This window comes from Lipophrys pholis (assembly GCF_963383615.2).
Source record: "Lipophrys pholis genome assembly, chromosome: 16".
NCBI lineage: Eukaryota > Metazoa > Chordata > Actinopteri > Blenniiformes > Blenniidae > Lipophrys > Lipophrys pholis.
This window is the reverse complement of record NC_137634.1, coordinates 24,519,373-24,545,513: the sequence shown is the minus strand read 5'-3', so window position 1 is coordinate 24,545,513 and position 26,141 is coordinate 24,519,373. Positions and strand designations below refer to the sequence as shown.

Below are 26,141 nucleotides of genomic sequence, written 5' to 3'. Positions count from 1 at the left end.
TAAATCAACAGAAAACCTGTCAAAATGATAAATTCATTGTAGGTGAAATAAGAGGAACGTTTGTTATTGATTTTTTTATTTTTGTTTTCAGAAACTGTAGAAAAGGAAGGACTTGATTGCTTAATTGTTTACTTGTCGACACCCCTTTTTCTCTCTGTCTGAGAAAAGACCTGCGTCAGAAACGTGGAGACAGAGCGTTTTAGAAAAGGTGTGTTTTCAGCGACTCTGAAATCGGTCTGTAAACGGGTCTGTGAGCGTGAATGACAGTGTTCCAGACTTTTTACCCCAGAATGTGGAGAAAAGCTCAGTAAACATGAACGCACGACTGAATATGCGTGACCTTCCCATGCAGCCTTGCACGCCACACACTCCCGCTGCCGCGATAATTATAGACGCAGAAACTCGTACGGCGTCACATGAAGCCATCCAGGAAATGATTCGGTCGTTAATCAACTCAGACAAAACCGAGCATGTGCGAATCAACGTGACAACATGAGTCCAAATCCGCCTGCCCCTGAACATGTATAGGAAGACGACCGCAGCCGAGACGAGTTCTGACATGGCGTCATCACGGGACACTGTGTCGTCTCTTCTAGGGATCCTGTTTGAAGTAAAGTGGCTACTTTCATGGTCCGAGTCGTGCAACAAGCGATGACTTCCTGTAGAGCTTTGAAGTCTTTAAATCCAAAACGGTTTGTGTCCCAGCCGGTTTTTCACCTCTGGAACCTCTGGAGTTCTTAACGGGGAGATTTCGGACCAGATGATTCCCTTTGGCTGACATATGTCAGTCCAAAGAAAGCTGTGGTTTAGATACCACTTATTTTGAAAATCTCATAAAATATGAAGTATTGTTACACCATCTTTAATCAAAATAAAAGATCAGAGACGTGTTTAGCACTTTGTTGTAAATAACACAGCATAATGTCATTCTGTTGAATCTGAGACTTTATCACGTTTTCAATCTTCTTACAGCATTAGAGTCAAATTTTTTATTTGAAATCCTTCATTTACGTTTTCAAGTGAAAACGGAAATGTTTGGTTGCGATTTGGGATTCTGTTTACATAACGGCGGTGCTCAGAGCCACTGAAGACGCAACTTCTCAAAAACGTTCGGACTCCTTCCACATGGAAAGGGGAGAAAACACAACTTTTCATAAATGCGCTGACTCAGTCTCCATAGAAATGGGAGGAAACACACATTTTCTAAAACACTGACTCGATCCCCAAGGAATCAGTTGAAAGTGCAACTTTACGGAAATGCTCGGTCTCGGTCTCCATGAAAACAAGAGAAACCACAACTTTGACTCGGTCTCCATGGTAACGGTAATGGTAATGCTGCTACTGTGCATGCAGTAGTGATATACTCCATATTGTGGCACCCAGCCAAACTTTTGAATATTGACATATTAAAGGCCACATAAATAAATAAAGATTTTTTTTTTAATGTTTTTGCTGTTTTTAAAGGCTGTTCTTCCTGTTTTCTGCTCTTGACCAATTTTCTTATCATAAGTTTTGAACATACTCTCACAGAACTCCTGTGTTGGTGAGGATAGCTGATGATGATGATGATATGTTGAAGGAAACACAAGTCTTTAATGTCCTTCAGAGTATGCGTGAAACATCCAGCGCTAATTGAGTTCTCTTTCCAGCTGACCTGATTATGTTTACTGCACGCTGCAGAGTCTCTCTGTCTGGGCCAAATTTCAGTTATCTAACCGACATCTGAAAAAGCCTGACATCAGCTGGAGTTACAGCCTTGTTGATCCAGACCGCTGACACGTAAAGTGGGCGATGATTATCGAGACTCGAGCAGCCGAGGAAGTTTCCATGACTGAATAGTTATCCAGGTATAAAATATTACGGGCTGATAAACAGCCGGCTCGTCGGCTATCTGAGAGCCATCGGCCGGAATTACAAGGATGCAATAAAGGAGCATGAAATAAAACGAGGTCTTTCTATCCGAGGGACCCGTCTGTCTCAGGTTCTTTGTGATCTGTCATGGTTGATTTTACACTCAGATCCCATCGCAGATATCAAGCTGCGTTATGAGAGAAGAACTAAATGCTTTATTCTTTCAACGCTACAGATGTTTTGATGTTTGACTTTTGAACCCCTTAAGAACCAGAAACCATCAAACTCTCATTGTTTGGTTAAATATTAAAATTTACACATTTTAAAATATCATCATTGACGGATCTCTAAGTAATAAAAATCAGAACCATGTTTGTGATCGATGATCTTGTTAGTCTTCATTTATGGTCTGCAACAGTCGTACACGTTTCTGGATTTCCGTTTTCAAGTGAAAACTGAAAACTTTTGTAGTGTTTTGGATGTGCGTTCATACGACAACAGTGCTCCGGGTGACTGAAAACCTGACTTTTTCAAAAGTGCTTTCCCATGGAAATGGGAGACTTTTTGGAAGCACTTGGACTCGGTCTCCATGGAAAAGGGAGAAAACACAACTTTTCGAAAACACACCAACTCAGGCTCTGTGGAAACTGGAGAAAACACAATTTTACAAAAATGCTCCAAATCGTTCTCTGTGGAAACGAGAGGAAACAACTTTTCGAAAATGCTCCGTCTCGGTCTTCGTGGAAATCGGAGAAAACTTTTCAAATGCTCCGTATTGTTCTTCAGTGCGCATTTGTCTGTGGTTTCATTACAAAATGTTAAGCATGCTAACTGTATTTTCAGAGTTTCTGCTGTTTCCATAGAAACAAACATCGTTTTCAAAATGTCTAACTCAAATTGACCTTTTTTTTTAAACAATAAAAGGAAAAACCACAACGTGTTTTCACTTAAAAGGTTGTGTAAACAACTTTCCTTGCTTGAATTCATCTCAATTGCACTTCAGTTGGGATACTTCTACGCATTTTTACAAAATAAAAAAGTATTTTATCCTACACCTAATTTCAGAGAGAAATATTACAACAAATATAACTGAGCGTGTGATTGTCTTCACCTGGGGACAGCGGTGGATATTCAGGTGGATATTCAGGGGTTGAGTTGCGTTTCTTCTTGTTGGTCCGTCTGTGAGCTTATAAGGATGATTTGTATAGCTGATTTAGAGACGCCAGTTAACATGACAGTGGATGGAAAGAAGCACCAACCGAAACACCTCACAGGCATCAACCTTGAACCGGGGATCTTCTTCATGTGAGGTGAGTGCCAACCACTGCTTTAAGTAAACTTTACTGAATCAAATTGTACACTAATGTATGGTAGGAGATTTCCTCCTGAATGAGTTCAACTATCCAAAAAATCGTTGACGTTCAGATCTACAAAGACTAATCCATTTTTATATTTGTCCACTGAAAACAATTTTTGATGCTCGTAAAAGTTCCTGGTTCTTTGAAAAGATTCAGAAAGAAAAGAAAAACACATTTCAACAAATGATTTCTCTACTTACGGGAATTCACCACCAAAGATCCTCATGTCTTTTATTGTCTTCTCTCCACTGAACAGTAATGTTTACAGAGAAAAACTGTTTCATAATGTACAATATTAGTCCATATCTTATGCAATACCTCCACTTGCCAGATGTTTATATGAATATTCTTACTGGTATTGCTTTTAGACGGAACTATTATCATGTGCAATATTTTTTATATATTTTCCTGTTAATTACTTGACTGTTAAATCCCTCCAATGCCATTTTTTTTTTGCACATATTTATTCATTTTGCACACTTACTTTTACATTCGTCAAAGGTTTATTGTCTATTCTTAAAATGTTTTATAGTAGAGTGTTTTTCTTTTTCTGTATAGAGTTTATTGTGTTTTTTGGTTCATGTTAATACCTTTTTCACTAATATAACAAGTAAATTTCCCCTTTGTGGGATGAATAAAGTAAAATCTAAACTGAACCTTCAATCAAATAAAGAAGGAAATAAATGGAAGGACGGCGTCGTTTCATCTTCCAGAAAAAAAGAAGCTTTTGTTTGAACTTTATTAACGCCTGTTTACACATCAATGAAGTGAAAATGCAAAACTCTCACTGCATTTTGAGTTACATTGACAACAGCAGTGCTCAAAGTCACTGAAACTGTAACATTTTGAAAATGGCTCACAAGGTGAAACTTTTTGAAAATGCTCCAAATCTGTCTCCAAGGAAAATGTGGAAAAGGCAACCTTCCAAAAACCTTTGACAGTTGAAATGCCACTACAGCGCACGCGCATTACAGAGTAACGAGTAGTTGTGCACATGCTCAGTAGAGACAATCAGAACAAAGTTTCCTCGGTGGTGTCATGACTCCCAGTACATATTCTCCTGGGACTTGGTACTTTTATTTTGACAGTCACCATAACAATCCAACTTGGTGGTCTGTCCACTAGAATGTCTGTGTTCTCTCATTGTTGATGTTTAGAGTTCATTGTTTTCTGCTGCATGTGTGTGTGGTTTCATTACAGAAACTGCCAACAGCACCAACTAGTGGCCCAACATGATAACTACATCCTTTTCAGTGTTTCTGCTGGTGGCGTGTAAACTTTTCTGAAACGAAAAGCCAAACATGATGTTTTTACTTGAAACTTTAGTTCTAAAGCCTCGATTGAAAAAAACAAACTGGATCAATTCCGACCATAAAAACATAAACACGTGACTGAATAGAAACATATTGATAAGAATATGTTTTGGATCTATAAATTTCTTTGAAGTCTCAGTTTGATGAAAGAAGTTTTAACAGTGATGGTGCTAATAAAAATGATGATGATGATGGTTAAGAAGTCTCCTTCAGAAGTTGCTCGTGGCATGCATGTTGTGGTTGACAGTTTCGGGGGGGTTGCATCTCCCCGTCATCCCCGCCGTGGACGCCCCGCGGCCCGCGCTGCCGGAAAACATGGCCGCCAGCTGCAGGCGCACCTCCCGCTGCCAGAAGGCGTAGACCAGGGGGTTGATGAGTGAGTTGGACAAGCCCAGCAGGAAGAGGGAGCTCTCCAGCTCCTCCTTCAGTCCGCAGCCCTCACACAGGATGTGCACGATGCACACCACGAAGAAGGGGCACCACAGGAGGATGAAGCAGCCCACCAGCACCCCCACCGTCCTCAACGCCTTCACGTGGCTCCAGTAGAAGCTCCTGGCCTGATGGTGGCAGTGCTGCGAGCCGGGCCGCTCGGCCGCCCTGAAGCTCGCCTGTCGGACTCTGAAGATCTGCTTCTGGTGGCTGCAGGCGATCTTCAGGATGTCCAGGTAGATGTAGACGAAGAGGCAGAGCACGGGGAAGTAGCAGGAGCTGCACAGAGTGATGATTCCCACCTCGTCGATGACGGAGAAGAAGGTGCAGTAGCCGTCGTAATGTCGTTTGGACTGCAGCTGCTTGACCATGACTGAGGAGACGAGAGGAAGGTCAAAACCAGAGGAGACTCAATTTAAAGCACTAATAGTTTGTCTTAAGGCTCGAGAAGAAAACTTCGGATCAGGACTTCACAGGTTCGAATCCCACAGTGGATTTTCATCACCTCCATAGGTAACTGAACATGACCTTTGACCCCCAGCAGCTACAAGGAGCGGCTTCATGTGGCTGCATCCCGGGAATAGGATGGATAAATATGGATTTATAAAGTATGATTAGTTGCGCTTTTAGTTTAATAACAAACACAAAGCAGAAAGAAGAAAAACCAAGTTGTATATACATTCATATTTATAAATAATAGCAACAAAAAACATTTAAATGAAATACACTGTTAATAAAAACAAAAGTTCATGATGATGTTAAAAGTATAAAACACAAATAAGAATAGTTTTAAGATTTTCTTGAAGTACAAACTCCTAAAGACGAAACAGAAAATGACTTTTATAATATAATACAATCAGAAAAATACAGCTGTCATTCATGATAATGACAATAATAAATGAGAAAAAAAGTCAATTTTAATTGAAAGAATTCTGATAAAAAAAAGACGATATTAATAATACATTATATTTATAAAGCACTTTTCATTTAAAAAAAAAAATCTCACATTTGGTACACTCACACAGTAAAAATGAAACAACACAAAAAAATGTTAAAAGCCTCGTTTAAAAAAACAATGACATGAAAATTTTCCTTTATAAAGTGTCTAATACTTGGGAGTTAATGAAAATAAATTAAGAATAGAAAGAGTTTATTAATCCCAGAGTTGAATTCTTTCATTTCTTTTCTGGTTTTCATGTATGGCTGTAATTTTCTACCTTTCAGAAAGTAGCCGCTTATGAGGCTCCAACAAAATGGAAAACGTTGGTAGATATAAGCTGCACTTTCTACACACTTAATGATTTTTATAGAAATTAGTTACTTTTGTAACTGAGATTAATGTTGTTTATGTGACCAAAAGCGTTTTTCGACAGTGCAGGTAAACGTCTTTAACTTCCATATTGAGGCGTTTAGTTTAGAAAACAGCCTCTTGGAGTGTTGATGAGTCTCACCTGGTGAGAATCCCAGCGTGACGGCGCTGATCCACAGAACCAGCAGTGCCGCGGACGCTCTGCTCTTCCTCGACAGCAGCGAGTACCTCAGAGGCATCTTGATGGCGGCGTAGCGGTCCAGCGAGATGAGCAGCATGGACAGGATGGACGCCGTGCAGGGCGACATCATGAAGGCCATCCGCAACAAGCAGCGGCTCTTGGCCCTCGCTGCCGGCGGGGTGCTGTTGGTGTGGAGGTCCAGCTGGTTCTGGTTCTGGCTGTTGCTGTTGAAGTCCTCCGTGGCCAGGCCGGTGACGGACACCCCCACCAGAGTGTCGGCCAGCGCCAGGTTGAGCACGAAGCACCAGCTCTGGCTGCTCCTCTTCAGGAGGAGCCTCATCAGAGCCGTGGCCACCAGCAGGTTGGTGGAGATGATGAGGCAGGAGGCGATGCTCAGGGCCACGCCCATCACCTGAGGCCGGGGGTCACTGTGGGTGGTGGGCGTCAGGGGGGGCTCCATGCCGTCCACACCGATGCTCACAGGAGGCTCAGTGCCCATCGGTCCCATTAAATATGAGTTTCTTAAGGAGTTTGGGTAAACTTCACACATGAGCTGATATTGTCCTGATGGGAATCTGAATCCATCATAACACAGATCTCCAGGAAGCATCAGAAAGTCTCCAAACAGCCAACATGGCACAGACCCCAAGCTGACGTCAGAACGTCTCCATCATGGACGTGGTGACGTGGATCCAGAGTCGTGATGTTTTCCAACCCGATGAAGTCCAGAAATCTTCGTCAAACTTCAGACTGAGCTGCTCACTCATCTGTGTCTGGAGAAACTCTGCAGGAGGAGAGAAACACTCAGAGGATTATCAGCAGGTCGGTCTCAACTCCTCCTCCTGCTCACACACACACACACACACACACACACACACACACACACACACACACACGAATGCATGCACGCACAAAGCCACACAGATATGGACACAGACACACAGACATGAGCACACACACAGATACACATGAACGTCCTCACACACTAGAATGTACACACACACGCACATCCAGATACACACACCCTCTGAAACAATATTCCTGAATACAAAAGCAGTTTATCCTGCGCTGTGATGGACTGCCACCTGTCCAGGTGTACCTGTCCTCACCTGTCCTCGCCCTGTTCTCACCTGTCCAGGTGTATCCATCCATACCTGTCCCCACCTGTCCAGGTGTACCTGTCCTCACTTGTTCAGGTGTACCTGTCCATACCGGTCCTCACCGTGTCTCACCTGTCCAGGTGTATCCGTCCATTCCTGTCCTCGCCCGTGTACCTGTCCTCCCCCGTCCAGGTGTACCTGTCCTCGCCCGTTTACCTGTCCTCACCCATCCAGGTGTACTTGTCCTCACTCTGTTCTTACCCGTCCAGGTATACCTACGCTTGCCCATAGTGAGCTGGGATTGGCTCCGGCGCCACACACCTCTGTCCAGGGTAAAGCGATGAGGAGATGAATGGAAAAAGACAATATTTACAAGACATGACTCATAAACTGGAATTTCATTTAGGAGAAACTAAAACAGCTCCCAGTGAGTCTATACAGTGAAAACAATTAATGAACTGAATCAAATCGTATTTCAAGTTAAAATACTTTTTGAAAAAGAGAAACGGATGGATTAAAGTTACTATTTACATTTACATCATTAACATGACGGGCAGGTGCAAAATAGACACTTCAGAGGAAAACATGCAAACTCATCAAGAAAGGAATCCAGGCTCTACCTGGACTCGAACCAGGTTCCTTGGCACTGTGAGGTGAGAGTGTGAACCACTACGACTCCCGTGTAGCCAAAAATGACCAAAATGGTTATTTCTCTTCAGGAAACGGCTGGAAAAAAGATATTCTGATATTTTTGAGGTTTGAACTGATGTGACGTTTCCACAGATAGAATTGTCGATCTTCAATACGTCAGTTTCATTCAGTACAATAAAAGTGCATCCCAGAGCTGAATGGGCTGAGTTAAAGTCTAATCCCGGTGCCCGCCGTCCTGTTTTGACTCCAACAGGAGAGACATCTGGCACCATGGGCCCATTTTCCACTAGAGTTCACACACAAATAGACTAATGACGCTTTCTCTGTGCACACACTCCAGACATGATGTGGCATCGCGGCGGCTTCTCAAACCCGCCATGAGCAGAAATAAAATGATTCCCATCAAACTGAAGCTGGGTAATGATTAGCTGATCCGCTGATTCTCAGAATGGATTCGGTAATGAACATGTTTGATGGTGAATCATAGAAATTCAGGTTTTATTTGAAGCTCATTTCCGGCTGAAACAGATGTCAGGGTGTGTTTACTGTTCAGCAGTGATGGAAAAAGAATCACATTAACCCTTTATGGGGCTCAAACTTTGTAAAAAATAAACTTTGATCATTTGAACTTGATTAATAAAGCGAGTTCAAGCTCCTTGAAGATGCTTTTATTTGTATAAAAAATGGTGAACTGTTCAATCACACATTTCACATCTTAAAATCTCAAACTTTGTCTTTAACTAGAAATAATCTATCAAGACATTTATGTAGAAGGGTAAACAATCCTGTCCATAACATTAAAATGTGTTTATTTTTGGCTATGAACGGCAATCAGCTGCACTGACTGGAAAAAATCAATGTTTTGCACAGAGAAAGAGACTAAAATACAAAAGTCTGTGTCTTAGTCGACAGCAAAAGGTTTCATACATTTTTGTTTGTTCGGCAGTTGATGGTGAATTCATACAGCAGAAAATGTGGGAAGTTAATATGTGGGGAAAGTCCCAAAAGTAATTTTGGTGAACTGATTTCATTCATATTTATCAGTCAGGTTCCACTTCGCTCATGGTTCTGATGTTTCAGTTGCTGGTCTTCACCTCCGTCACGTCGGCAGCGAGTCGATTCATTACAGTCCGTTTGTTTGTTGCTTTCAGTCTCCAGCCTCTTTATTTCTCTTTCTGTCCTCTCACCTCCAATCAGAACAGCAGAAAGCCTCCACCCTGAGCCTGGTTCTGCAGGTTTCTTCCGTCTCCTTTAATGCTCGGGTGGAATTGTTGGTTTTTCTCTGTTAAAGTGCTTTGAAATGAATAATGTAACTGAATGGAAATTAAATAAATATCTTCTGTCGCATTGTTTGGAGTTTTATTTTTACTTGCTATATGCAGAGAACCTGGATGCTCAGCACTGCCCCCTGCAGTGAGGCAGAGATACTGACAACTGTTGGTTTGATGTCAAATCAGAAACTCAATATCTGACATACATGAAATAAATTACAAAATCTTCCCAATAGTTTATTTTCATAAGTAAAGTGTCTGCAAATACTCCATTGCAGATAAATACTGAATCTTTTTGTTCCTTAGTGTCACTGGAGACTCTGAATCGCCTGTAAGTTTGAATCAAAGTGTGGATCAGAACCTTAACCTAACCCAGCATCCCTGAACAGGATGAAGTGGCATAAAAGATGGATGGATAGTTTATCTTCAGGCCACATGGAGACCTGGATGTGACCGCCTCCCCGGGTGAACCTATACCGGGGATACTATTCAGGTGAAACACCAGTGGATTGTGGGAGAAGGTTTTGTTGTCCCAGTTTGACCGTCACATGACATCAAGCCCCGATTCATCAGATTCACCAGTGTGTCCAACCCCTATCCCTCCATCCTTCCCTCCATCCCTCTCTCATGACAAACCAAAACAGCCCCCCCCCCCCCCCCCCCCCCCCCCCCCCCCCCACACACACACACACACACACAATGTACGGCCCTGATCCCCCCTGCTAGACCTTTCAGGACCTTTCAAAAACAAAAGTCTGAGTCAGCAGTTCTCGTGCCCAGCGAGCCGGCTGCACCCGGGCAGCCTGGATTCTGTTTACCAACCTGTGTGGGGAAGTCTTGTGACCCCGTCCGGGCCGTGGGGTGCAGTTCGAAGGATCTTTTACTCTTTAAAAGCAGAGCGAGGAGTCCATCGGGGTTTGGAAGACGCTCTTCTGGAGACGACTGAGACAGGTGATGCTGGTTCAGGAGGAGCAGGGATGACTCTCTGAACCGCAGGAAACACTCAGAATAGCACTCGTTTAAAAAGTTAGGACTTTTTGAGTTGCATTTTTAAGCTCTGTATGAGGAGGCTGGACAGATTTTCTCCCAGTCTTTTACATAAAAACGACATATCTGAGAAGTACAAAACTCATTTGTTGGGTTTGTCTTCTAGGAAAGTGTCACTGTGGAGTCGTGGTTATCGTTCTCAAGTTACTGTGAAAATGCTCTTGTTCGAGTCCGGGTGAACTTCTGAGTAGAGTTTGTATGTTCTTCCTCTGTGTGTTTCACAGGGAAAAGACGACAAAAGTATGATAGTTGAAAGGAGCTCTACTAAAACCAGTTAAAATATAACAACACAATAAAGGAGGGAATCACAAATGCATGTTTTTATATAAGTGCGATAATATATCGATTTGAAATTCGGCCAATATACTAAAGATTTTGAGTTTCTTCTGTGGACGTAAACTGTTACAGCTGAAGTCTTTGTGTCGCACTTTCAAGCTCTGATCTTTTCTTTGTTCATGTAGTGATATTAGTGGTATTATAGTCTGTCTCGGGTGTTTCACTGGGCAATGACACTAACAACAGGTAGGAAAAAAGTCTCAGTGTAAAGAGGTAAAGACACAATAATAAAAAGTATGCTGGAAAATTATGTAAAAAAAAAAACAACTAGCATTTTGAAGTTAAACGTTACTTCTGTGATCAATAAGTACAAAAATGTCTTGATTTTAAGGAGGAAAGTCCCAATTTTTTTTTCTCTTATAGTAAATCTCAATAAACTCCAGATAAAAATAAATTGTGTTTTTCGTGAAAAATATCTTGTTATGAGAAAACAAGAGCAAGACCTTAACAATGTGTCCACTCTCAAATATTACACAGACTGCAATAATTGAATCCACCAAAGCAGAGAAGACTCAGCAGATATATCATTGATGTAAAACACACACTCAAATCTGCTGTTCAGCCCACAAACGCATGTTCCAGGTTTATAATCAAGGCGCGTTGTTGAAATAATCTAACAAATACACATTTTCTGTGTAATTAACTGGATATCGTGTTGACTTTTGCAGTGTAGACGCAGAAGGATATGGTGGGATTTGAATTGTTAGATATGACAGATTTGCATGAAAAAAGTGTTTTCTTATATGATGAGCCAAAAAAAGTTGTCATTATTTGAATATGCAGAATCTTAAAGTTAGACGTCATCAAGTCTTAGTGTGTTTCTACAGAAGCATATTGCATTCACATGAAAATATAAAAATTGACTCTGCTTTTTTCTGAATTAACGAGATATTATTAAAAAGAAATTACTCTTTTTTTGAGATAATTGTTTTATCTCTCTCATAATTCTGAGATAATAACCTCATGAATTCAGAAAAAAACTGATTTGACTTTTTTATTGTTTTTCATGTGAATGCACTTGCATGGGGTTTCATCCTATTTGGTGATTCTGACTGAAAAAGTAAACATTGAGTAAGATTTTGAGATTTTGCTGTTGTCTAGCTCCTCCTGTGGCGTTTGTGTGAAACACCAAAGTTCATCCAGACGTCTTTCTGCATTCTATCACAGTCAGACTTTTGCCTTTGTGTTTGAAATGTGTTGCTGGCTGACTGAACCCTGCTGGTGTGTCTTCCATCAGACTGAAGATGTCTTTAAAGAGACGGCTGCTGTCCATGCTGTTGTGCTGTGTTTACTGCGTGGCCTCGCTCTTCTGCCTCCATCCCAACCGCAACAACTGCTTCTCTTCGGGCAGCCGGTGAGTCTCATCCGCTTTCCTCATCCTCATTCACAGATTTACATTTTCTTCTTACTCTCTCCTGTTCTTCTCTCAGGAATTTGGCTTCAGTTGCCCAGCAGCTTTACCAGGGTGTGGCCCGGCTGCTGCGCACCACGCTGTGAAGCCGCAAAGCTTCGTCCTTCCGCCATCAAACATGCCCCGTGATGAAAAAGGAGGGGAAACAGATGGAGGTCAACACCCCCACTCCATTCTTGGACTGTAGAGTTTCCATCAAGTGCATCTTTTCTGGCTTCTGACTGTCACTTCTGCTACTTTACCATTCATTTTTTTAGATGTAGAGGTTCTTAAAATATCTATTTTTCTACTGAAAAAGGTTAAAACTGTTTACACTTGCTGTGTGAGATTAGAATTGAGCTGGACTGTCCAGAATAATTGATTAATCAGAGAGGTTGAAGTATCTCTGTGGTTGTTGTTGTTGTTGTTGTGTGAAGATACAGGCAGAAAAAAAACTTCCCTGCCCCCACCTATAATCAGAGTTGTAATTCTGTAAATGTTTGTGTTCAATAAGCTCAAAAATCAAGAAACCAACAGGCTCGTGTTAATTCTCATGAAAAGACGTAAGATGAATAGAAACGGTTCAGAAAGGAGGAAGATTCTCATTGAATAAAGACGTGGAAACGGTGAGAGAGGCTGAGACAGGACATGTGCTGAGGACAGATGTTGCACAAAGTGGACGGAGGACGTTGAAGATGGAGGAGAGGAAGATCCGATAGAAGATGGAAAGATGCAGTGAAAGAAGACATGGAGATGGTCGATAGAAGAGAGGACGAGGTGGAGGCATTTAATTTTCTGTGCTGTTCTACTTGTTGTGGTGAATATTTGACTTTATTGCACTTTTGTATTACGAGTGAACATGTAACTCAGAAAATGTAATAGTTCACAATAAAACTTAAAAATTAGTACTTCTAAACACAGTGTGATTCTATCTATCTATCTATCTATCTATCTATCTATCTATCTATCTATCTATCTATCTATCTGACTAAATTGATTTACAAGAAACATATTTTTGTTTAGTTTTATTCTGAAAACTGAACTGTTTGAAAACGCTCCGAGTCCCCCTCTGTGGAAATGGCTGGAAAACATGATTTTAATGAAAAGCTCTGGATTTGTCGACATGGAAAAGGGGGAAATGCAACTTTAAAAGAAAAAAAAATGCTGCTACTGCGCATGAGTACCACAGCAGCAGTAAATAGTTGTTCTGCACATGCTCAGTAGATGGACAGTAACAAACATGGTGGCCTCTAGAGTGTCATGACCATAGACATATGTGTTTATGTCTATGGTCATGACTCCCGGTCCATATTGTCCTGGACTAAGTAGTTTTATTTTGACAGTCACCGTAATAACAATTCAACTGTCCACTAGAATGCCTGTGTTCTCCCAAACAATCCATTTTCCCTTGAAACGTCATGTAAACTGGGACTTAAGTTAATAACCAAGGTATCGTCCGTTCAAAGAGAACGCATTTCTATGAGTGAATGTATTTTATATATTTTGAAAGACTATTTCATACAGTATTTATGTACTGCTACCAGGCCACACTTTTTAAAAAGTCGTATTAAATCTTGATCACCACTCCCACTTCCGGTTCAGGTTTTACTTTGACAGTTCTTCTTCTGGTGTCTATGTGCTACTTGACGTTAGCTACAGTAAGGAGCTAACAGAAGTTTCCCTCCTGCTGTTTATTAGTGACGAGTCATGGCAAACTGAGTCCAATAGCAGGTCGCGGATTATCATCACACCACAGCGACGCCGCGTTTCGGCCGCATGTAACGGTAACTAGTTATAGACCGTTAACCTTTGTAAACCAGCTGGTAATTACCGTAAGTGTTAGCCGTTAGCTTAGCGGGAGCCATCTCCGTTATCAAACTGACCTGAACTAACTCACATCACGCGCACACATCAGTATAGGATACATGTATTACTGTATTAAAACTGTGTTAAAGCCGTTTTGGTGAATGTTGTAAGTTATAAATAACTCAATTTCTGTCTCGTGACACTGTTGCTGTCATTGAACTATCATCAATGTGGCGTCCCACCTTCTTCGCGTCAGCCAATCAGATCACCGGAGAATTGTGATTGACGGTGACGGGTAGCCAATGGGAGCAGAGGCAGACAGCCGCTCTGTCCGCCGTGTCTCTTCCGGCGCAGTCGTCTAGATGCTGATGCTGAGCAGCCTCTGATCTGTAGCATCTCTGACCGCCTCGATGCTTGTTGACATGTTGTTTTGCCTGAAGCTGCAGCATTGCGTTGACCTCTGTGTGGGCGGCCTGCTCTTGATTCTAGCGGGGCTGCAGCAGGTGGAAGCAGCCGCCGCCGCCTCGGAGATGGTCAACCTGAACTGGAAGCCGTTCATCTACGGTGGGATGGCCTCGATTGTCGCAGAATTCGGTACGTGATGCACCGCAGCGGCTTGCTTGGAGCTCCCTGCTTTATGCAGACACTGCTGTTGAAATCTGCAGCCGTAGAGAAACGATGCCTGAAGAAGCAGCTGCCGTGCCGGAAGCGTTAGAGGCTGGATGCAGCTCAGCTGCAGGTGCGGATCAGATGCATCAAAATGCAAATGCAGACGTGCATTATTCTCAGAGTTAAATCCAGACAGAACCACAACAGCTGATAAACAGGTGAATTAAGAAGAGAAATGCGGATAGATGAATAAATAAGATGATGGAAATATACATATATATATATTTATTTATTTTTTTTAGCAGAGAGATATCCTCCAGGTATTACATATACTTGTGGTGGATGATAAAGAATATGTGCCTACATGAATCCCAGCACCTCATCTTCTCGAAAACTTAACCCTCACACAAGCCTTGATAGCTATTTTATTTGCTTAAATTGTTAGATACTAGAATCTTTTTGGATCTATATACTGTATGACAATGGGGGGGGGGGGGGGGGGGGGGTCCAGTTTAAATGTTATTACATGTATGAGTAATTTACTTTAAAAGTATTGCTTATTCCCCCTCTACACCTCTGCTGTAGGTCATGTGCTCCATGGGAAACAATATTTGGGCAAAATTTTCATACAAAATGAGCTTCACTTGACTAATTCTTGTGTTTCTTGCACCCGAGTTCAATTTCTATTGCATCGATACTGTAAACACTTTCTGCTTTTATAATGAATGCTATGTTCTACAACTTGCATAACTTCCAAAACAAAGCTGTAGGCTGAGCTAAAAACATTTATGATATTATGCTGTCATTTTTAACCAACAGGAGTTTATCAAACCATTCAAAATGTACCATAAAGCCAAATACCTACACTGTAAACACCAAATATCTGTTGGAAGCAAACCGGAATCTCCTGGTCTCGACTGGAACTGGACCAGCGCTAGTCTGGAGACCTTTTAAGGAGCGGGTCTCTGCCTGTTTGCTTGTTGTGAGCCGGGGTTTGGATGGCAATCATAACACTGACTAAAAATAAACTGCGCTAAGTTGGCAATTGCAAGAGACTTGACAAATATGATCCTGCAAATGAAATGTGTTTTCAACCCAGCACATCTCATTTGGTTGACACTTTGAGTTTGAGCGTTACAAACATCAGTTTCCTCAGACAGGACGAGGAAACAGGATTGAAGATGTAAGATGTTGGGTTTCATGGGTTTTTTTTTTCTCAAGATGATGTTTTAAATGTGTTCTGTGTAATTACAGGATTTACTTACAACCTCAGGGGTCGCAAACACATTTTGATACTGGAGCCACAAACAATCTAATTTCGTCTTGAGTGGGACGGAACAGTAAATTAGAGCCATAATAACCTTTAAATTTAAACTTTAATGTTTTTTCTTTGTTGTGGTACAAAAAGTACTTGATGGAAATGTCTGTATTTTCACAAAAACAATTACTAAGTAAAATGACTACAATCTCAACATTGAAGCTCATTTGAATTTCTGGTGCAAAATACAGTGAAATGCAAAAAAATATATATAAAAAAACGGACCCTGATTATATAGCTTTGAGGCGAATGCTTGTATCTGCTACTCTTAAGACACTTGTGAAAATAATTGTGTTTTCTTTGAAATTTTAACAATTTCCTTTGTCTTTGTCGGACCGGATTGGAGCATCTTGCCAGCCAGTTTTGGCCTTATGTTTGACACCAATGCCCTCTGAAGAGTTGCAACCAGTACAAATATTAAAAATTGAACATACATTAATGTACATACATGTGTCTTCACAATATCTTGTCAACAGTCCTCTTGATTGCAGTGAATCTAATACATTTCATTCATGAATGATTTTGCACCTCAGGCACGTTTCCCATTGATCTGACGAAGACCCGGCTGCAGGTGCAGGGTCAGTCCCAGTACACGGAGGTGCGCTACAGAGGCATGTTCCACGCCCTGTTCAGGATCGGCAAGGAGGAGGGCATCCGGGCGCTCTACTCTGGGTACGGACAAGCACACTGCAACGTGTTTCTGAAGGTTAAACCAAGTAGGATCTCTTTCAAGAGCCACACTCACTTCAGGTGTTGTTGACTCTTTTGCTCTTGTTGGCGCTTGAATCAGTTTATCAAGCGACTTCTCAGAGTGCAGTGTTGTATAATTCAGGTCTTACACAGGTTCCTTGCGTTTTCCCTTCGATGTCTCTCTTAAATAAATCTGCTGGAAACAGCCTGTGATCCCTATAATGTGTTTTAAAGAGCTTTACGCATGGAGGGGATGCACTTTTAAACTGTAATGTATCCTAATCCAACCCATAAAAGCTGTGAAATTTAGAGAGACGTCCTGGGATGTTTATATGTAATTATATGTAACAACAAATGAGTGATTCGATTTTACTCTCTCAGTTCAACATTCAACGTTCAAGTCCGTGAAACTTCATATTATTGATACGAATGGACTTTTTAAGTCAGTGAAACGTGCGATCATACTGCAGGCGACATGTTATTTACAAGCTGTTCTCTGGCTTTAAAATGCTGCATTTCAGAATATCTAGATCGCAGCGACAAAGGAGCCCTGTGGAAGGAGCACAATCAACGATAGCTTTCAGAAGATAAAATATTCCTTTATGTGTCCCACAATGGGCAAATTTGCATTGATACAGCAGCAATTGGACAATAGAAGAGTAGCAAAAGAGAAGAATACAAACAATAAATCATGAGTATGTAAAACAGTAACAACATCAATAATAGTAAAAATATATAATAAAGTCAATGATAGTCACATATTTACATTCTTACAAGAGTAATCTTTCAATGTAATCGATCAAAAACATAATGGGGCCGATACATGAACTGACTCCTCCTCTCTTCGCAGGATCTCTCCGGCTCTTTTGAGACAAGCGTCTTACGGGACAATCAAGATAGGAACTTACAACTCGCTGAAGAGGCTGTTTGTTAGTCATCCAGAAGGTAGGTGTTTCCACAGAGGCCTTTAAGAGCTTTTCTTCTGCTCCTCTGCCGCCTCCTTTAAGGTATTGCATCATAATGCTCTCCTAGGAAAAAGACAGGCTTTTTTAAGTTAGATTGTAAAGTTAAAAGCAGTAAACTAATGTGACTATAGCTTTCCGACGTTTACATTAATATGATCAATAATCAGTGCTGTTTTTAGGACATTGCTCTGTGGATGTGATGAATCTTTACTCAAGCTTAAAGGTTTTTATATTTTCATTCAGCACTTGACTGTTGTTTTCTTTTCTTTTCTTTTACTTGAACTGAGCACCTGACAAGTCAGTCATGCTTCAGCTTTGTGATGTGCTGCTGGTTTAATTACACACAATGTCAAGTCCTTTATTAGGCACAAACAACAGTTATACATATATAATGTGCGCTGAAATGTTTTAAGTACCTGTTCCGCACCAAAACAACAGATTTGTATAACTGTCATTGAGAGTAAATTAGGCCATTTTGTCATATTCTACATTTTTTTTTATACTTATTATAATTTGATTTCAAACAGAAATCAAAGAAAATATTGATTTTTAATTTGTTTTTATTTTAAACGAATTTCTTAAGAGTGGCGACACAACACAACACTGAGACCCAAGCTGAGATATTGGTGACGCTGCCATGAAAGCTGACAAACTAGGTTTATCCTCAAAGTCTTTCTGTCGGGGTGAGTTTTTAAAAACATCCATAACGCGACAGCTGCAGAAGTTCTGGGGAAATTTCATTGTATTGTAAACCAGAAAGTTTCATCGAAATTGACATTGCGTTCAGATTTCATTGTCATTTTCAGTTGTAATTGTTTGTGTTTTGTGAAATTATAGACATTTTTATCTCTTATACTCCACAACACTGAAATACTTTTAAGTTTGTTTAGATTGTTATGACACAGTTTTACCAGTTTGAACCACTCGTGGTCAAATTTGGTCGCATGTGAACTAAAAAGTGTTCAACACCGCTGACTTAGACTCGCTATTTTGTTGTTGTTCTTCTTCTTCTTCTGTTTGCAAGAAGAAAACTCAGGTTATGTTTAACTCAAGCGACACGTCAGGAGGTGAAAGTAGACAACGTGGTTCTCCAAACAGTGGACAATTGTGTCGACCTCGGTCGAGAACTCAAGATGCCGAGACACTGAACAAACAAACAAAGTAACATCGCCGCGGGATGGACTTCATTTGGCCAAATGAAGGACATCTTCAAAAAAAACCAAACTACCACTGGGTCTCAGAAGAAAAGCTTTCGATGCTTGAATAATATTTGGCTCTGAAGCTTGGAACCTAACAAAAGCCTTGCATCAGAAACTCCAGGCAACTTAAGGTTCCATTGAAAGACAAATCCAAAGTGAAAGACGTCAGTGTATGGAAAGGACGGCTCGAGACGGAGAAACATGGACACATCTGGAGAAGACCTCCATCCAGCAGTGGAATATCTAAAGGCTGATAATGAATGAATGATTTATGACTAATCACAACCAATCACACACACTCCTGGTGAGCTTCCTCAGTCGTGTGCCAGGTAGCATCACAAAAAGCAGTTAATGCAGTGTGTTGCTTTAAAGTGATTCAGAGGAAGAGGAGTTGTGTGTGGGAATCAATAAAATATGATCAGAGTGGCTCGCTGCTCCTTCTTCTTTGTTTTTGCAACGGCAGTCAGACTCAATACGGAAAATAACGTTCAGTCGATGCTCAAACATGCAGAGATGTGCGACCATTTGCTCCAGTGCTGCTGCTGCTGCTGCTGCTGCTGAATCTGATCGACTCACGTCGGTCTTCATGTGTTCACCAGCCTGAACACAGAACCAGTGTGTGAACCTGCCGGCACTAATTTCCAACCTAAACAAGAAGCCGAGTGCTTCCAGGAAGCAGAGTAACAGTAGGAGGGGAGACCGGAGGAACGATGGAGGTGGAAGAACGAGCGATTCAGGCTACGTTTGCCCCACATGACACTGTCTGGTCATCGTATCCACACAGAGGGCAACGTCAAGACATTAAGGACCGGAAATGTGTGTAAAATTTAGACTGGCTGAAGGTGTCGCATGAAAGAAGGGGAAATTAAAATGTTTTCAGCATTTCGGCTCTGCACACCATCACATCTGAAATGAAACGACCCGTGTCGACACACAGCTTCACTTTACTGACGGTCCTGTTATTTGATCTTCAACGGTTTGTTAGTAGTTTCATCCAAAATGAAAATATAGTCACTCCACTGGAGAAATGCACAACCTCATTCAGTTCATCTGGACTTTAGGCTGAAGGACTTGAGCCTGGACTGAAGTGGGTCCTGTGTTCCTGTCCTTCATCGGTTCCGGAGTCTTCAGCAGACATTCTTCACGAATTAATGTATTTGTCCTGTTTCCACGGTAAAAACTGTCCAACTCAAACCAGCAAGTGTTTGCTTTTCCAAACTGCCTGCTCTGGTCCGTCCCGCTGTGCTGCTTCTGATACAGGCTTGGCTTTGTCCTGAGGGATCCCTCGCCCGTTTTCTCGCCCCCAAAAAATGAGCGGCACGAGGAGCCACACACTAACTGTTGGTCCGATTGATCCAGGACTCCTGTAACTATTGTTCCAAACTCAATCATTCATCTCTCTTTGTATCTCCTCCTTCTTACTCCATGGTAGACGGTAGATTTTCTCACCACTAAACAGATCCACCACTTGTTCTGCCTTGCTGCTTGCTAACAGTCGTTGCTGCTTCTTCGAAGGTAGCGTGTTGGATTCGATCGGAGTTTGACAAATTTAACTCCGTCCATGTCGAGCTTCAATACAGTTTTCTTGGGGGGGGGGGAAATACACATTTCTAATTATAATTAAACACAAAACAGTGCGTCTTGAATAGTTGATGCTTTCAGGTTGTCGAAGTATTTGACACAGAATATATTCCAGACGTATACAAATTGGATTCAGAAGTCGATCGTGGACGTTTGTCTTATTAGGTCACTTTAAAAACTCTGGCTGGGTTTTGTTTGGGTCAAAGTAAGAGCACTTCACTCACTCATTACTTATTTATCCTACCAAATCTGAATTATTTAAAGGGACAATGGTTATTGAGCAGCAGAGAAATGATATTGCCTCAGACTTTCCTCTTGCATTTGGGAAGATTCTGGCACTTTTAGAGCTTTTTAAAGTGTTTTTCATTTAATTCTATGCGAATAAGACTGAGAAAAAACCCCAATTATAATCCTACAGGCATAGTTATTCTTCGTAGAACCTGATGAAACAAAACTGTCGGTTTGTGTGGAATGACTCAATCACAATTACAATTAAGGAAATGGCCTTAATACTTTGCTATTAGCAGTATTTTAAAGTTTTGACTCAAACAAGATCAACTAGTTTATTAACAAGCAGAGCGAGCGTGTGACGATTTTAACATCTGTGAGAATAACAAATCTGTAGACGTCGATATAATAAAGTCCATCCTAACTTGAACAGCGGATTGATCCTCACGTTTGTGTTGATCTCCTTTTTTTTCTTTTTTGTCTCTTCGGCGACAGATGAGACCATGGTCATCAACGTCTTCTGTGGCGTCGTGTCGGGGGTCCTCTCCTCGTCTCTCGCCAACCCCACCGATGTCCTCAAGGTATCGACACGCGTTCAAGACAGGATTTCTGTGTGTCTGTGTCTCTGTCTCTGTGTCTCTGTGTCTCTGTGTGTGTTCTGAGGTTAAAGAGTGTGGAAATGTCTCTGAGCTTCACATCCATCTCGCTTCATACAAGTGGATTTTATCACGTTTTCTGTTGCAAAGTTTTCTTTGGCCTCAGTACAGAGTTACAAATCCACGTTTATCAAGGCAGATGTGATCAGGTTCCTGTAATCTGGTGTTTTTAATTTCTGCTCCACTTCAGTGGTACTTGTTGTCATGAAGGCAGTTTAGTTGAGGACACACAGGGTTGTTCAGCCTGCTAGTCAACGCTGAGGAAAACAAAAACCCATCTTACAGACCGGGGTCAAGAAAGCAGCGTTTCCTTGCAGGCACACACACACACACACACACACACACACACACACACACACACACACACACACACACACACCAGAGCAGCAGCTAGCAACCTTTATGACCATTAATGTGATTTTCCACCAAATCAAATTTACCCGGAGGCGCAAAACATGTTGTTTAGAAATTCTTTTAAGCATTGCTCCCCACAATAAGAACAAAGAGAAAGTTGAATATCAATAAAACAGAATAAAAATTGTATTGGTCTTTAATATTAATATGTACAGGCTTTACTTTGAGCAATATAAGCACGGAAAGAAAGAAATTAACAGAAAACAGCTAGAATTATCTACAAGGAAGCATTGTATAGTTTCTGCTGGTGAGAGTTGAGAGAGACGTTGTTCTGAAACTACTTGCACATAAATCTGTCAATAAATCTCATGACACACTCAAAAATACTGTGAAACATATACAAACTCATGAGTACGCACACGCAGATCTTCGAGTAACAAGTTCGGTGTTGAAGCAGCAGCCGGTCAGAGGTGTTTTGAAAGCAAAGGGCTGATGTGGTGAGTAACTGCTGTCTGGTCATCTGCTCTGTCTCCTCGCTGGGTTCAGATTCGGATGCAGGCTCAGGGAAGTCTCCTCCAGGGCAGCATGATGTCCAACTTCATCAACATCTACCAGACAGAGGGCACCAGAGGCCTGTGGAGGGTGAGTCCTGCAGCTTCCTGCATGGAAAAACATCTGCATGTATATGATTCACACATCATCTCAAGACATCCATCATGTCGTGTGTTTGACTCACTGTAATACTTGAAATTGAACTTTTTGAAATGTTTTTTTTTTTTCACAAAACTCATTGGATGCAATTCACAATACTGTGTTCATTTTATGATTTTCTTTTTTTAAACAAACTAATTTTCCAGACAAATTGTCTGAAATCTTTTTATTATTTCTGTTAAATCCAATACTTTATTTCCTCGAATTGTTTTCACTACTGAATCACATTAAACTTCTTTACATTCCTGAGGTAGGGACACTAACTGGCTGTAAGGCATGCTTACTCTTCTTTGTAAAGAATAACTTAAAATATCTTTTGTCTAAACAAAAATAAAATAAAGGAACTGAATTTTAAAACAAACCTCTCAGAAAATCATGTAACCAGAATTGTTGGTTCTGGTTCCGTTGCATCGTGTTGCTTGTACTGTTCATAGGACATCGCTCTCCTGTAGTTTTAGCAGATTGTTTTGGTTTTGTCCGTTAATTTCTCATTGTCCGACTTCGGACTGCCAAAATGCTGCCACACATCTGATTTGAAACTTCTGGGATCTTCCTGTGTTTTGAAATGGCTCGAGGCTACAAACATAACTTTTGCTGTCGTCTGCACCGATCGTCTTGCTGCTCTGTGTGTGACGGACGAGGTCGACGTGGAACGTTTATCAAGGAAGGGGAGCGTCTACAAAAAAACACGACAAAACTTGATCACCCAGTCTGCTGTTTTGTTTTGGTTTTTTTTATTCCAACAATTGAACTCGTCACAGTTTTATCGATTTACATCTCTGATAGATACTGGGATTAAATATGTCACTTATTTTATAAACTATTTCCAAATAGAAGCATCAGTCAGACGACTGCATTAACAGACTAAAGGAGCAAAACACATCTGTGTCGGCATCATTATGCTGTAACAGTGTTGCACTTTGAGAATCTAAACTTCGATCTGTATCGACACGAGATATTCGAACTGCCGAGGTGTCGCGCTCATCTTTCTCGCCTCTTCTTCCTCAGGGTGTCATCCCGACGGCGCAGCGTGCGGCCATCGTGGTCGGCGTGGAGCTTCCTGTCTATGACATCACCAAGAAACACCTCCTGCGCTCCGGCCTGATGGGCGACACCATTCTGACTCACTTCATGTCAGTCTCTTCTTCCTACGCAGTGTTTTTTCCCAGGTCCAGGCGACGTCGTGCATTAACTGTGTGTGCCTGCAGATCCAGTTTCACGTGCGGCCTGGCGGGGGCGCTGGCCTCCAACCCCGTCGACGTGGTCCGGACCCGGATGATGAACCAGCGGGTTTTATCCGGCGGCCCCATGTACAAAGGCACGCTGGACGGAGTGATGCAGACGTGGAGGAACGAGGGATTCTTCGCTCTGTATAAAGGATTCTGGCCCAACTGGCTGCGACTGGGACCCTGGAACATCATCGTATCCTTCAAAATACAAGCAAGTTTCACCTCCAGAGAGAGATTGTCTTTAGCCTTCGTTTCTAAGAGATGTATGTGTTCAGAATAGGAAACATTTTGGACGTCATGCTTCCATTCTTTAACGCACTCCTCAGTTCTTCATCACCTTCGAGCAGCTGAAGAAGTTTCCGTTTTAACGCCAGCGGAGGACGGTACTCCGGCGGTCGGCCAGACTGTGTCAGAGATAAGTGGGGTGTGAGCACAGCGCCACCTGGAGTCCATTCACACTCCCTTCCAATCAGTACCAGTGACTCCGTCACTCGCCCATTCGAATCTTCTTTTCATTTCTGTTGCCGGCTCCGCTCTCCGAAAGCCTCCAGGCTGCCGACGCCGGCGCCCCCCCCCCCCCCCCCTCTGTCACTCTCCCCCAGGCAGCTAAACGTGTGGTTGTAGCAGACGACTGAATGCTTTGTTCTTTTTCCATTATTTTTTTTTTTTTTACCTTATGAAAGAGCAGATGGCATTGAGAGGCATAACTCGGCATTCCCACACAAAATCTGGAATAAAAACATGGGAATTTTATTTATTATTGAGGTTATTGATAAGTTGAAGACTATAAATGTAAACAGATGTGCATGGCGAAGCAGGTGTGAGGGAAAAGAAAGGGGGGGGGGAAAGAAAAACTGTGCAAAAGTGGGAATCTGTTGGAAATATTAAAATGCTGCATGAAATATGCTCTACCTTTACTACTGAACTTTACTACTGAACGTTGAGTATTTGCATGGTTCTGTGGGACACAAGGCCAGCAGACTGTGAGAGAGAAGGAAGACAAGATAAAATAATAATAATTCAAATGAAAGAAAGAATAAAAGCTCCAGAGCCACTCAACACAACAAGGTTTTCAAGTGAAACGTGTTTTGGGAGTACGTTCACACGGCAGCAGTGCTGCGGCACTGAAAATGCTTTTGAAAACACTCCGTCTCTGTAGGAATGAGCAAAAGTGCAACTTTTTGGAAACAGAGGAAAGTGTCATTTTTCTGAGACGCTTCTACACGTCGTGCGCACCGCGGGCGTGGTAACTAGTCGTTCTGCACATGCTCAGTAGAGACAATCAGAACAAAGTTTCTTCCGTGGTTTCATGACTCCCACTCCATATTCTCCTGGGACTTGGTACTTTTATTTTGACAGTCACGGGAATCATTTTTGAAAGGAAACGCAAAAACAACGTGTCTTTACCTGATGCGTTGTCGCGTACATGGACTCTGAGACAGTAGCTCATGAGTACATGAACTGGAGGTGGTACCATCAACTCTCATGGTGTGAACTCTGCTGTGGGATTGAATTGGACCTGATTAGAATGATGGTGGCTGTTTATGAAGCAAAGAGATCGTCGGTCCTTCCCAGTGAATCCTGATTTGAATAAGTCGAACAAGTCCAGCTTAAACACTGGCTCGCTTCGATGTGTCGTCACTAAGGTTCAGCGTCGCAGCGCAAGGCATTATGGGCTTGATCCACTGACTATTGGACCATATTTCTAGTACATATAATCCAATCCGATCACTTTGGTTCATGTAAACGGGCCGTCTGAACGGATTCTACCAGGAAAGGCAGCTCCCGATGCTCGTTCAGTGAGAAGTCGCTCCGCACTCACTTCGGTCTGACTCCAAAAACTGTTTTATTTATTTGCTGTAAAAAAAACAAAAAGCAGCTTCCACAGATTTGCAGAGGAAAAAAATCAGACTTTACAGGAAATCTGAACCAAAGCCTTTTAAACACACTTGTTTTCTCTTATTTATTTCTATTGTGCTCAAGCTGTTGTTTTTTGAAGCAGCCTCCTCCACGATCACAGCGATTATTACTTGATGTGCTTTCCAATCGTTTCCTCTGTTCAGCCCCTGTCCACACCAGTATTAGGAGTTCTGAGTTACCAAACGGTCCCACATGTGTGTAAATTCCTGGACAGACAAAGGTGATGGACTTTTTGGCATCACCACATGTACATACAACAACTTTTTTTTTTAATGTTGTGTCTCTTCAGTTGTGCCAAAATGTGCTTTTCCTACTTTGGGTCACAAACTCTGGGTTCTTCTTCTTCTGGGTCGCAGTAGTAAATAACTAAACAGGGTTCAAACTAAACTTGAACTCGGTTGATTATTTAGTTGTTTTAACTTGAAGTGTAGCCTTGGTTTGTATGTATTGAAATATTTTTTTTATAATTTTTTTCCGCGACACAACACATGAAGGGTCGTAGTTTTATTTTTTTTCAGCTCGAACAAATAAACCGCTGAATTTTCAGCAAATGTAAACAAGATCTTCGATACAAAATCAAACCCTGAGATCGTCGTGATTTTAAAAAACAAACATTTCACATCCGTGAAACTGTTAAAA

The 26,141-nt window shown here is 41.7% G+C and overlaps 2 protein-coding genes across 5 annotated transcripts; one reads left to right on the top strand and one right to left on the bottom strand.

Annotated features, from left to right (window-relative positions):
* Positions 1–4,731: 4,731 nt before the first annotated feature.
* Positions 4,732–6,856, bottom strand: gpr119 (G protein-coupled receptor 119; the record flags this gene model as incomplete). Its single annotated transcript, XM_080483439.1, has 2 exons — positions 6,403–6,856; positions 4,732–5,324 (listed from the first exon to the last, which is right to left on the bottom strand). Exons 1-2 carry the CDS (start codon positions 6,848–6,850, stop codon positions 4,732–4,734), a joined length of 1,041 nt encoding a protein of 346 aa, XP_080339565.1. The 5' UTR covers positions 6,851–6,856.
* Positions 6,857–13,854: 6,998 nt separating this feature from the next.
* On the top strand, positions 13,855–26,137 carry slc25a14 (solute carrier family 25 member 14). Of its 4 annotated transcripts, none has more exons than XM_080483232.1 (9): positions 13,855–14,020; positions 14,483–14,636; positions 16,503–16,641; positions 17,510–17,604; positions 21,128–21,213; positions 22,189–22,284; positions 23,362–23,486; positions 23,562–23,775; positions 23,909–26,137. In XM_080483232.1, exons 2-9 carry the CDS (start codon positions 14,573–14,575, stop codon positions 23,948–23,950), a joined length of 861 nt encoding a protein of 286 aa, XP_080339358.1. In that variant the 5' UTR covers positions 13,855–14,020; positions 14,483–14,572; the 3' UTR covers positions 23,951–26,137. The 4 variants fall into 4 exon arrangements, with proteins under 4 accessions (XP_080339358.1, XP_080339359.1, XP_080339360.1 ...); XM_080483233.1 differs by having other exon boundaries at positions 13,855–14,068; positions 14,532–14,636; XM_080483234.1 differs by having other exon boundaries at positions 13,914–14,020; positions 14,532–14,636.
* The last annotated feature ends 4 nt before the right edge of the window (positions 26,138–26,141 follow it).